General features: G+C 40.3%; 2 protein-coding genes and 1 non-coding gene across 5 annotated transcripts in view; 2 read left to right on the forward strand and 1 right to left on the reverse strand.

Annotated features, from left to right (window-relative positions):
• The window catches only part of MANBA (mannosidase beta), a 111,379-nt gene that overhangs the window by 89,536 nt on the left and 8,933 nt on the right, over positions 1-12,910 (reverse strand). For all 3 annotated transcript variants that reach the window (XR_004683737.1, XM_035030178.1, XM_035030179.1), the window contains exons 2-4: positions 5,293-5,387; positions 1,238-1,343; positions 248-415 (exon numbers count right to left, since the gene is read on the reverse strand). Coding sequence is in view for 2 of the 3 variants with exons in the window: in XM_035030178.1 (XP_034886069.1) it covers positions 248-415; positions 1,238-1,343; positions 5,293-5,387 (369 nt within the window). In the remaining variant the exon portion in view is untranslated. The remainder of the gene's footprint in view (positions 1-247; positions 416-1,237; positions 1,344-5,292; positions 5,388-12,910) is intronic.
• Positions 2,832-2,938, forward strand: LOC118027145. The gene has a single exon (XR_004683772.1). It is a non-coding gene; the product is annotated as a U6 spliceosomal RNA (small nuclear RNA).
• LOC118027137 (heterogeneous nuclear ribonucleoprotein D-like) overlaps positions 12,685-12,910 on the forward strand; it is a 1,512-nt gene continuing 1,286 nt past the window's right edge. Inside the window, 1 exon segment of the mRNA XM_035030355.1 lies at positions 12,685-12,872. Within this exon segment, the coding sequence (XP_034886246.1) occupies positions 12,685-12,872 (188 nt within the window).

Consider the following 12,910-nt stretch of genomic DNA (forward strand, 5'->3'; position numbering starts at 1 on the left):
CACCGAGCAGGGAGCCCGATGCGGGGCTCGATCCCAGGACCCTGGGACCATGACCTGAACCGCAGGCAGACGCTTAACTGACTGAGCCCCCCCAGGTGCCCCTTATTTCAAGTTGTCAATCCCATAAAGCAGGCAGGAAAGAGAGGCCCAACTTCTGAAATACTACTGGTGTCTCCAAACAAGCACTTCACGTGGCGGCACAGCCCATCCTCAAGGTTAAAGGCCCCTCCATTTGCAAGACCGTTACCTTGCGAATGAAGTTGACATGGCACTGGCCCTTCTGCACAAGAGGAGGGCAGTCCGGAGGCACGGGGTAGCCGTGAGCTTTGCTCCGCTGGGCCGCATACAACACTGGTGACTGGAAACACAGCTCAAGGGAGTTCACCTCTCCAACCACACTGGTAATATCAAAGCTCTGCATTAAAGGAAACAACAGATGTGGAAGTAGCCTCGTGTGTCAGATTTTAGATAGAGATAATATAAAAATGTATGAAAGATGCATAAAATAACGGAGATCTTCAGGGCTAGCCTTTTTGTAGAAGAAAGCACTTCACTGAAATAGTATAACCTCGTTGCCTGCTTATAGGTACGAGTGAACACATTCTCCTACCCAAAAGTAGATTTCTAGGTTTCTCTTTCTATTTGTACTGACAGATGACGGTCCTAGGCAAAGAGAGCAAGCAGAAAATATCTTTAGCCCTGGAATGTCTGCTCTGGCTATTTACACTTGGCCTTGAACTGCCAAGGAATTTCCTAGATGCTTCATGACAACCTGACTCTCTGGTATGAACAGCGTGTATTTCTAAGTCATAAGTTATTTTTGTTTTGAAAAGTCTACCCTTGAATGGAGATCAGGATATGATATCTTAATGTAATTATTCCAGAAAGAAAGGAATATTTGCCTTCTTAATAGCTTGTCAACTGGCGTTTCGCATGAAACTCTGGATCACCAAAAACAGAGAAGTGAAGAGCATTTGCTGAACACTCTTCATGTACCAAGAACTGTGTCAAACATTTTATATAATTAGCGTATTAAGTCCTCACAACAACTCCATAGGGTCTGTGGTGTTTTCACCATTCTACAATGAGGCAACTGAGAAAGAAAGTAACTTACCCAGTGCTTCAAAGAGCTTGTAGCAGCCACAGGGGCAATTACTCACTTACGTTTCTCTAATCAAAACAACTAACACATAAACACATATAAGTAGGTTTTAACCTGGTATCACTGTATACTTACGTATCTTTTGAACATGTTGCCTGTTTTCCCAATAGGAACACTATTTAGCAGGACTTTTGCAACTGTATCGACGCCCTCAAAAATCAAATTCACTTTTTGCCATTTGCTTAAAAAAAGAAAAGATTTTTAAAACAAGATGTATAAAACATTAACTTAGATAAGTCTTTTTTTTTTTTTTTAGATTTTATTTATTTGACAGAGAGAGCACAAGGAGAGGGAGAAGCAGGCTCCGCACTGAGCAGGGAGCCCGATGCGGGACTTGATCCCAGGACTCTGGGATCATGACCTGAGCCAAAGGCGGCTGCTTAACCAACTGAGCCACCCAGGCATCCCAATAAATCTTTTTTTATTAGTTAAAAACTAAAGGAATAAATACTTCACAAAAAATACACATTCTTAAAAGGCAGTTTCCAATGAAATTTTCGTTAAGTATTGATTTAATACATTTTCTAAAACTTAAATTCAATTAATTAACGTATAGTATATTATTAGTTTCAGAGGCAGAGTTCAGTGATTCATCAGTTGCATGGAACACCCAGTGCTCATTACATCAAGTGCCCTCCTTAATGTCCATCACCCAGTTACCCCATCCCCCCACCCACCTCCCCTCCAGCAACCCTCACTTTGTTTTTGTTAAGGGTGTCTTATGGTTTGTCTCCCTCTCTGATTTCGTCTTATTTTATTTTTCCTTCCCTTCCCCTATGATCCTCTGTTTTGTTTCTTAAATTACACATATGAGCAAAATCATATAATTGTCTTTCTCTGACTGACTTACTTGTTTAGCATAATACGCTTGTTATGTTGAGTGATCTAGCTTATCTTTCTTCATAACATTTCAACTGCCATAAAATCATGAGCACAGCTTGTAATTTCCGAAGGTACTGACTTTTTTCTAGGACTTTACAAAATTCTTATGATAATTAAGTTAAATTGTAGATATAAAGCGTTTTCACAAAATATTACATTTACTGACACTATCTAAGAGAACACATTAACCAACTAACAAGTAACTATGAATGAATATTATGTGCCCAGCACCTTGCTAAGCCCTACAAGGAACTAAAACACTCTCTGAGTTTAAGAAATCTGCAACCTAGTTGCCAGTCTGGCCTAAAACACAGGAATAAAGGGAAAACTTTCAATCTCTTCTATTTTATAGTACAGTCTTGTTGGACAGACTACGAGAGCTATCAGAGCTTATGTCATAAGGAAAGACTTCAAGAAAGAAACAAGAATTTAAAGACGAATAGAATAAATAAAATGTGGTATATCCATGCAATAAGATATTTAGCAATAAAAAGAAATGAAGTCCTGGTGAATGTGACAACATGGATGAACTTTGAAAACATTATTATGCTAAGTGAAAGAAGCCAGTCACAAAGGACCACAATATTGTATGGTTCCATTTATGTGAGATGCCCAGAAGAGGTAAATCCATAGAGAAGGAGTCAGTGGTTGCCTAGTGCCGGGATAGGGATGAGGGAATGGGGATGTTGAGAATGGGGAATGACTGCTAATGGGTATGGGCTTTCTCTCTGAAGTGAGGATAGGGATGGCACAACTCTTTGAATATACTAAAAACTACTGAATTGTAGTGCTCACTTACGCAGCACATATACTAAAACTGGAATGATACAGAGAAGATTAGCATGGCCCCTGCGCAAGGATGACACGCAAATTCGTGAAGCATTCCGTATTTTATTCTAACAACAACAATAAAAAACTACTGAATTGTCTACTATAAAAGGGTGAATTGTATGGCGTGCGAATTAGGTCTCAATAAAGTTTTTTTTTTAAATGAGTAGAAATGTCTAGGTAGGGGTGCCAGTTAAGCATCTGCCTTCAGTCATGATCTCAGGGTCCTGGGATCGAGCCCCGCATTGGGCTCCCTGCTTGGCGGAGGGCCTGCTTCTCTCTCTCCCTCGGTCTGCTGCTCCCCCTGCTTGTGCTCTCTCTCTGTCTCTGTCAAATAAATAAATAAGACCTTTAAAAAAATTAAAAAAAAAAAAAAGAAATGTCTAGGTATAAGGTAGACCCCCAAGGAAGAGCAAATTAAAAATAAGGAAGTGCTAACAGCATCAATACATTAAGATAACAGGCTAGTGGGCACCTGGATGGTTCATTCAGTTGGGCCTCTGCCTTCAGCTCAGGTCATGATCCTGGGGGTCCTGGAATCGAGCCCCACATTGGGCTTCCTGCTCAGCGGGGAGTCTGCTTCTCCCTCTCCCCTTATTCCTACCCCTCGCTCATGCTCTCTCTTTTTCTGTCAAATAAATAAATAAAATAAAATAAAATAAAAGATAACAGACTAGTTTCAGGTGCAGAGGTTGTGCTAAAGAGCTAAAGGGCGGAATCTGGTCAAGTCCACAGGGCAAGATGGGACACAGGAAGTGGGACAGGAATAGGCAAGATTAAGCAGTATTTTCATAGACAAGCAGAGAAGATTAAACTGGTTTTGTCAATTAAAAGGAAGACATTGTCAGGGCGCCTGGGTGACTCCGTTGGTTAAGCATCCAACTCTTGATTTCAGCTCAAGTCATGATCTCAGGGTTGTAGGACTGAGGCCCCCCAACACCCACCCGCACCCCATTGAGCCAACCTCAGGCTCCCATTGGGCTGGGAGTCTGTTTGAGATTCTCCCCCTGTCCCTTTGCCCTTCCCCCTGCTCATGCTCTCTCTCATGCTCTCTCTCTCCCCCTAAAATAAATAAATAAACCTTAAAAAAAAGGAAAGGAAGACACTGCCATTCTTCTTTTTTTTAAGATTTTATTTATTTATTTACTTGAAAGAGAGATGGAGAATCTTGCGCAGATTCTCCCACTGGGTGTGGAGCATGAGGTGATGTGGGGCTTAATTTCAAGACCCAGAGATCAGGATTTAAGCTGAAACTAAGAGTCAGATGCTTAACCGACTGAGCCACCCAGGTGTCCTGACACTGTCATTCTTGAGCAAGAACATCATGGCAAAACCAAAATTTGGGGAAGATGAATCTACTATTTGGGGAAGATGAGTCTAATGTTTCCATATACTTGTGTATGGGATAAAAAGACAAAGCAAGAAATTTAATTATGCAGCTTTGGCCTAATTGCAGGCACTCACTAACAAAGGCCTAGGCAAATGTGGAAACTGGGAATGAGGAGAAAGGGGCTGAATCAAGAAAAATGATAGGCAGAAATTAACAGGACTCAGACTCAGACCACATACAGAGATGAAGAAAAGACAGTATAAGCCAAAAACACCTTAGGCATAGAAGATCAGCAAAATGGTGTTACATTAAGAGAAACAATAAGACTGTTACAATAGAAAGTAAGCTTTAAGTGGGAAAGTCAATTATTTAAATTTTGGATATGCTGAGTTCAAGATGAAAGAGAACCCTTTACAGAGATATTTTAAGTATTATCTGGAAATAGGAGCCTGGAGCACAGCAATGTTGCGATGTTGAGCACCACATTCTGGATTTATTTCTCTTTCAAGAGGCTAGTAAATAATTACCCCCCCCCCCCCCAAAACAAAGTCATACAAAAGGGACAGAAGATTTTTTTATTTAGCAATAATGGTGGTAGATATAACTGGGTTACTTTCTGCTACATGGAACATTACTGAAACTGAATTATGCTTTTCCTCATGGCTTCATGACATAATAGAAGGCCAATACCATGGCTTCGATGGCTGGTTAACACCACATGGAACAAATGATATATCTCAGATCCTACTTGACAAATTATAAATACACACACTCTATTGATTATGGGGTCGGGGGCAGAGAGAAGGAAATGGAAATAAGAGAATTGACTAGGTGTAGGTGACTCCATTCTAACCCATGGAAAAATGACTGAGTAAGACCTAATTTCATGACTGATGATCAGTGGCACCATTCTTATATACAAATCAAAACATAAATCAAATATTCACTTTTATCAGACAAGGCTTTAGTCTCACAACTCTCTGTCATGCAACCTAAACAAACAAAAGATTATTGCAGAGAAAGAAAAAGAAGATCAATAATAATAACTAAATAAATACAGATGTAGATACAGATATACACACAAACGTACCTAATGTTAAAGGGGATTTTAAATTTCTTGCTATAAGTCCAGTTATCCAAGGAGATCCATCTGTAGTTAAGGTCATTAAATCTGTAGTAAGGATCCTGTTGATAAAAATTATGGTAGATGATTATGCAAAAATAAATAAATGAAATAAAATGAAAAAAAATATTAAAAATAACTGTCACCTAAAAATTAATGAATTCTTGGCCTAGGAGTAAAAGCATTTCATATGCTGGCGCATCCCATCCTCAAGGCTAAAGCTCCATCTGTTTAACTTCCAAGAAAGTTAACATAGCATTCAGATAACTAAAAAATACTAAAAAATGTTTTTTTATTATTATTATTTTTTTATTCTTATGTTAATCCCCATACATTACATCATTAGTTTTTGATGTAATGTTCCATGATTCATTGTTTGTGCATAACACCCAGTGCTCCATGCAGAACGTGCCCTCCTCAATACCCATCACCAAGCTAACCCATCCTCCCACCCCCCTCCCCTCTAGAACCCTCAGTTTGTTTTTCAGAGTCCATCGTCTCTCATGGTTCGTCTACCCCTCCGATTTCCCCCCCTTCTAAAAATTTTTTTTTTAAAAGTCCAACAAAATTCCTCAATGAAAGAGCTTTGAGATAGAAATAACATAGTTTCATTATCAATAAGAACATGTGTGGAAATGAAAATTACCTGCCCTTGTTCAAACCAAACAAAGAACCTCTGAGGTATTAGCAGAGAATAAAAGTCAGAACTTCTGGTGTGTGGCTCTCAGTCTTTTCCTTTTTTAAAAAAGATTATTTATTTATTTATTTATTTATTTATTTATTTATTTATTTATTTATTTATTCGACAGAGAGAGAGAGAGCATGCGATAGAGCACAAGCAGGGGGAGCAGCAGGCAGAGGGAGAGGGAGAAGCAGGCTCCCCACTGAGCAGGGAGCCCGCAGGAGCCCCATCCCAGGACCCTGAAATCATGACTTGAGCCAAAGGCAGATGCTTAAACTACTGAGCCACCCAAGTGGCCCTCACTCTTATAGCCCTTTTATTCTCACCATGCTTATTGCTGCCACTATCCCAACTGGCCTAAGGGGGACTGTTTCTCCTCTCCTACCCAAACATCAGCAGAACTCCCACTCCTTGGATTCACCTAGCACTTCCAAAGCTATTTTTCACCAAGCTTTACTACGTGAGCACAAAAAGGACCTCTACAGAGAATACACAAGCAGCACAGATACCATCAAACTGACAAACTTCAGGTCGCCTATATTATCCTAGACCAGGTCAGCAAACTACAACCCATGGGCCACATGCAGCTCCCTGCCTGTTTCTGTGTGGCCAGTAAGCTAAGAATGGACACGTGTCAATAAATAAAGCTTTACTGGAACACAGCCATGCCCATTCTTTACAAATCATATATGGCAGCTTTCATGCTACAATAGCAGAGTTGAGTAAGTATAAGAGAGGCCATATGACCCATTATGCCTCAAATAGTGCCCAGGCCTTCACTGAAAATGGTTGCCAATCTCTGCCCCAGGCAACAGGCCTGCTGGGTGTTCACAGATGCTGTTCTTACTGAGTGACCAGCCCCAGGTCCTTCCTTTCATAATACTTAGAGATCTTTCTTCTCCTACCCATCTTCCATGCTTTACCTTCCGGATGCGGACACAGAAAAGAAAGTGGTAAGTGAAGCTTTTTGGTCCATCTTTCTGTGAACAACATCACAGCTACACAGAGGGAAACAGTGCAGTCCTCTCCAACTGGGGCCAAGGGGTATTTCCTCAGGGACTGCATCTCCAGATGGAGAAGGAAAAGCCAACTTTGTCTAACTTCCACCGATGACCAAGTTAGGTTGGCAATGGCCAGTTGGGCACTTGCTCAGAGCACAAGTCAGTAAGAGGCATTACAACATGGCTGGGTGTATACCAAGATGGAAAGAATGGTATCTGTCAGAAATTGCTCCTGACTAGAAGAAATATTTTATTTTATTTTTAAGATTTAATTTATTTTTAAGTAATCTCTACACCCAATGTGGGGCTCGAACTCACAACCCCAAGATCAAGAGTTACATGCTCTATCGACTAATCCAGCCAGACACCCCTGGAAGAAATATTTTAATGAGCTACTAGGGAAGGGTATAGTTAATGAGATTTAGTAACAACTGATAATCACCAAACTGACTTTTAAGGGTGATTAACAGTGAGGTTTCAGTCTGCTAAGTGGGATGTGCCAGGCCCAGCCAACTTGTTTCCTTTTCTGCTCTTCCCACACACACAGGACTCAGCATCTCCAATGAATAAGCATGGAATAAATATTTAAGGACACAGGTTTAAAGAAGTACCTAATTATTAGCCTGTCCATGTGTCTCCACCCAGCCTTATTTATAACTCTATACTGTGGACTTACTCCAATACACTTAAAAATATCATGAAAAGGAAGGTGTGAAGGCTAATGCAGTTGCAACATGTCATCCTGCTAAGCCGTGGGGTTGGATTATGATCCGGCTTGCGGGGCACAAGTCCCCTTCCTGCCTCCCAGCCCCTTGAAGGAAGCTGCTTGTTGAGTTCAAGAAGGCAAGCTTCTCAGATATATTTTTTCTAGACAAATAGAATGTAGAGGTTAAAATTTTTCTTTTACTTGAAAGAAGCCAATCTGAAAAGGCTACATACTATATGACTCCAACTACATGATCTTCTGGAGAAGGCAAAACCATGTTAACTCTAAAAAGATCAGTGGTTGCCAGGGCACCTGGTGGCTCAGTTGGTGGCTCTTGGTTTTGGCACAGGTCATGATCTCAGGGTTGTGAGATCAAGCCCCACTGAGCTCTACATGCAGCGGGGATTCTCCTTGAGATTCTCTCTCTCTTCCTCTCTCTCTGCCCCTCCCCCCTTCAATCTCTCTCTCTCTAATAAATAAGTAAATCTTAAAAAAAAAAAAAAAGATCAGTGGTTGCCAGGGATTAAGGGAGAGGGGGTGAATCGGCAGAGCACAGAAGATTTTGAAGTCAGTGAAACTCCACTAAATGATACTATAATGGTAAATACATATCATAATATATTTGTCAAAACCCACAGAATATATAACACCAAGAATGAACTCTATTATAAATTATATACTTTGGGTGATAATGATGTGTCAGTGTAGGTTCACTGATGATAACAAATGTACCACTCTGGTGGAGGGATGTTGATAATGGGGAGGCTGTGCATGTGTGTGTGTAGGCAGGTGTATATGGAAACGTTTGTATTTTTCATTCAATTTTGCTGTGAACCTAAAATTATTCCAAAAGATAGACTCTACTAAAAAAAATTTCCTCTAAGGGAAAATATCTTACCCCCTAAAATAAAGACTGCAGAACCTTAGATTACATTTATAATAACTATTCCAAATGCTAAGCAACCAACTTAATTTAATTCCAGACTGGTCTGACCCCCTTTGCTCATATTAAAATTCTGAGTCTTATTTAAAGCTAACAGCCCAGTCTCTCTGCTCCTCGATGATAGCTGTTCTTCTGGTCCTTCTGCTTAATTTGCAGTACTCAAACTCACTGCCATGTCTTCTGAAGAAGGGAAGGTTTTTGTGAGAGGGCTCAACTTCAACACCAATAAGCAGACTGGAAGACCCACTTTGGCAGCTCTGGTCCTATTTCTGAGGTGGTTGTTGTCAAGGACTTGTGAGACTCAGCAATCCTGGGGTTTTAATTTCATCACCTTCACCAAACCAGAGCATGTCTCAGATGCCACAAGAGCCATGAATGGAGAGTCCCTGGATGGTCATGATCCACATGGATCACTCTGGCAAATCGGCCAGGGGAACAAGAGGGGGTGCCTTTGGGGCCCAGGGGCAAGGTTGCAGCTAGTCTAGAGGTGGTAGGGACCAGGGCTATGGGAGTGGCAGACACGATGACCTGGAGGATATGGATATGGAAGGCCAGAGTGCTTATGACCGCTACACTGGAGGAAATAACAGAGACAATTTTGACAATGGAGATGAGGCATGTGTACCTAATGTAGATACACAGGAATAAAACTTCTGATCCAGGATCATCCTTCCACATGGCTGTACTTACAAAGATTTTTAAAGCTACACTGAAACATCTGTTTTAGTGCATCAACTTCTGTTTTTGAACTGAACTCCCAAGGTAGCTTGTTAAAGACATTTTAGAAAGCTCCATGTGTTTTTTAAAATTTTTCTCCCATTTAAAGACAAACCCTGGGACATTTGTAGGGTCTGATATTTTTCCTTTTACCACTTTTTTAGTTTGGGCTCTCAGAATTACTGGTTCTGGCAAAAAAAAAAAAAAAAGATGATAATGCGCATTTAGGGACATTTTAGAAGCCTGTATACAATGTTTATCATGAGTGGGAAGCAATTTCCAAATAAAATCATAAGACATCAAGAACATGATTAGAGGTTTTTTTTTTTTTTATTCAAGGTCACCACCCTGATTACATAGAAGTTTCTTTAAAATATCTGTTAATGTCATTTTTTTTTAATACTGGAAGAAAAAAATATTCTGTTGTGTCTCATTTAGCATTTAGGATGTCCTTCACAGCACTGATTAAAAAATTGAAAACTGAAAACAAACAAAAAATGAATTAAATAAAGCTAACAGCAGTTCAGTGTTACACCTGATGACTAAGATATCATGTAAGTCACTGAGTTGTTAAGCAAACCCATGAGCCCTAAAAAACAATAGAAGTATCATTTGTTGTCCAAGATAGGTACTCACATACTCTTATCTTCATAAGAAACATATGCAGTAAATACCATTTACAGAGGAAGAAACTAGAGCTCCAAAAGATTCCACTCCTGACGTCCCACAACTAAGCAGTACATCCAGGAACTAAACCAACTCAGTCTAACACCAAGGTCTGCATTCTTTAAACTATCCTACAGTGCCTCCTGCCACACACACTTACAGTTTTACACCAGATGATCACCTGACCCAAGGGGAGAGGTATAATCATCATTTCCATTTAGTAACAAACAGTCCAAAGCTTAAAGTTAAATGAAGTGCTGGAGCACTGATTCACCCCAGGACATCTGGCTCCAGAGTCCACACGCTCAATCATTACCTAATACTGCCATTAACAAAAACCACCAATAGTTACAATGTCAGTGCTTCTACTAAGCGGGAACCAGGAGATAAACATGCTATATAAAGCCTGTGCTACTTATTTATAATTGGCATTTACCATGCTTCCTGTCTATCAACAAACTATGTGGCATCACACCATACAAATGACATTATCGGTCTCGTTTTTCTCTGTAAGCTTCTGAACTTCATCTGTTATAACTGCTTATAGATAAATCCCTTAACCAGGTATAGCTTTTCCACTCCCCAATTCTGCTTCAATCCAATGACTGATTCTATCCCAGACATAATTACTTCAAATGGAGTTAAATAGAGAAAAGGAAGTCTTTGCAACTGTTTCATACATAGATATTTTCTTGGACCCTTAGGCAAAAAAAATAAAGTTTAAGAACACATTTATTTAAAAATGAGCAAAACAATATATTGAGTAAACAATATATTAAGATATACAGATATTTGGTAAAAACTTAATTTGTAAAAAGCAATAAAATGGTAATTCAGGATAGTAGTTACCTTAGGGGGAGGTAGATGATGGGCCTGGAAGAGGCAAGGTGATTGCAACAATGTTAGCTATGTGCAGGCTCATAAACTTGATGGCAGGTGCATGGGTATTCACTTAATTATTAGACTTTAAAAATCACACACACATGGGCATATAACTTTCCATGTATTGGATACTATATAGTAAAAAGAAGAAAAAAATGTTCATAGGAAGCTAAGCTCCTCTAACCTACATAAAGGTATTTATGTGTTCCATTCCGAAGAAGCTGCACTCTCCAATCCTCAGTTTGTCCATCGCCCAAAGGAGCTTCAGCTACGATTCTTACTTCAGAAGATGCACAGGTACAAGAACTCAAGTTCATGAGTCAAAACATTTTGGTTGGCCCTAACATCATTTTTGCCTAAAATCCTTAAAGTAGTAAATATTGCTTCATGTCTACCACAGCTCTAGGTAAAAAGGGGTTGCAAGTTAAGGAAACTCCTTGTTTTCTGACCAAAGAGAATTTAAAAGGAGAGACAAGATGCTTTTCTTAGCCCACTCCACAGCGCCAGGCTAGAACTCATGAAAGATTAGCATAAATGCCCGGAGAGAGATTCTTGCCTGACATGAAGGGTCAGAGGAGCCACTGATCACACTTGCTCAGGGAGCAAGGTTGGACAGTTGAACAGATCCACAGCCGTAATTCCTGCCTCTGAGATGAAGCTTGAGCTGGGGGGCGGGGGTAAGAGCTGACAGGTAAGAGCAGCAGTGGGGAGCAACCTTGTTTGCATGAGTTCAAGTCCCAGCTCAGCCCTAATACCCGTGGGATCCTGGGAAGCTCATGTAACACCTTTATACTTCTGTTTTCTCAGTTCTAGAACAGGGATAATAATAGTACCTCCCAGGATCAGTATGAAAATTGCAAGAGGTAACATGTGGAGAGTGCTTAGAACTATTCATTGCGTATAGCAAGCATTCAACAAATGATAGGTATCGTTAACTGTTATAGGTACTGATCTGAAATGACTTCTAGGATATGTCAAGTTAAAGAAAAAAGTCGGTACCAAACAATATACATAGAAGGTGATCATCTGTGGAGAGAAATGTAGATAAATCTATTACGTATATAGACATATCACAAGATACATGAATATACACAAGAATCTGGTTAACAGTGGTTGTTTCTGTGGAAGGGAACTAGAAAACTAGGAGACAGGGATGCAAGGATACTTGCTTTCATTACGTGTCCCACCTTTAAATTTTTTTTTTAATCGTTACAATTAACCCTTGGGGGTACAGTTAACAATACGGTGTTCCTAAACCCCATGCAGTCAAAAATCTGCTTATTAACTTTTGACTCCTCAAAATTAACCACTAATAGCCTACTATTGACCAGAAACCTTACCAATAACATAAACAGTCCATTAACAGGCTTTGTCTATGTATTGCATGTACTGCATTCCTACAATAAAGTAAGCTAGAGAAATGAGAGTGTTACTAAGAAAATCACAAGGAAGAGAAAATACGTTTGCAGTACTGTATTTACTGAAAAAAACCTGAGCGTAAGTGGACCCACACAGTTTGAGGATCAACTGTATATCCTTTACCTATTTCTAAAAGTCCTTAAGGTGCCTCGTTAGCGCAGTAGGTAGCGCATCAGTCTCATAAAAGTCCTTAAAATTAGTTGACCTCTTTTTAAAAAAGAAAACAGTAAGCTAGGTTGATAGCAGTACAAATGACTAGGCAGGAACGGTTACACGATGTTGTAGGTTGGACCTACAAAATCCAACAAGTAGCAACACACTACTTGAGCGGGAAGAAACAAAAATGGCATCAAAATTCCAGGCCTCCTTCACCGAGAAAATGCTGGTGCTTCTCTTAGAAATGGATAAAAGGCTCTTCCGCCGCCATTTTAAGCCCAGCTCCATCCGACGCTCGGCCGCTGCCGCTGCCGCGAGCCGCACTACGCGCCACCCCCCGGCCGACAACTCCGCCACCGTGGCGGCCATGAACGAGTGCGGCAACGGAGAGGAAGTCGCGGAGGGATCCAAGA

This window comes from Mirounga leonina, unplaced genomic scaffold (genome assembly GCF_011800145.1).
Source record: "Mirounga leonina isolate KUSES-001 unplaced genomic scaffold, KU_Mleo_1.0 Mir_357, whole genome shotgun sequence".
NCBI classification, from domain to species: domain Eukaryota; kingdom Metazoa; phylum Chordata; class Mammalia; order Carnivora; family Phocidae; genus Mirounga; species Mirounga leonina.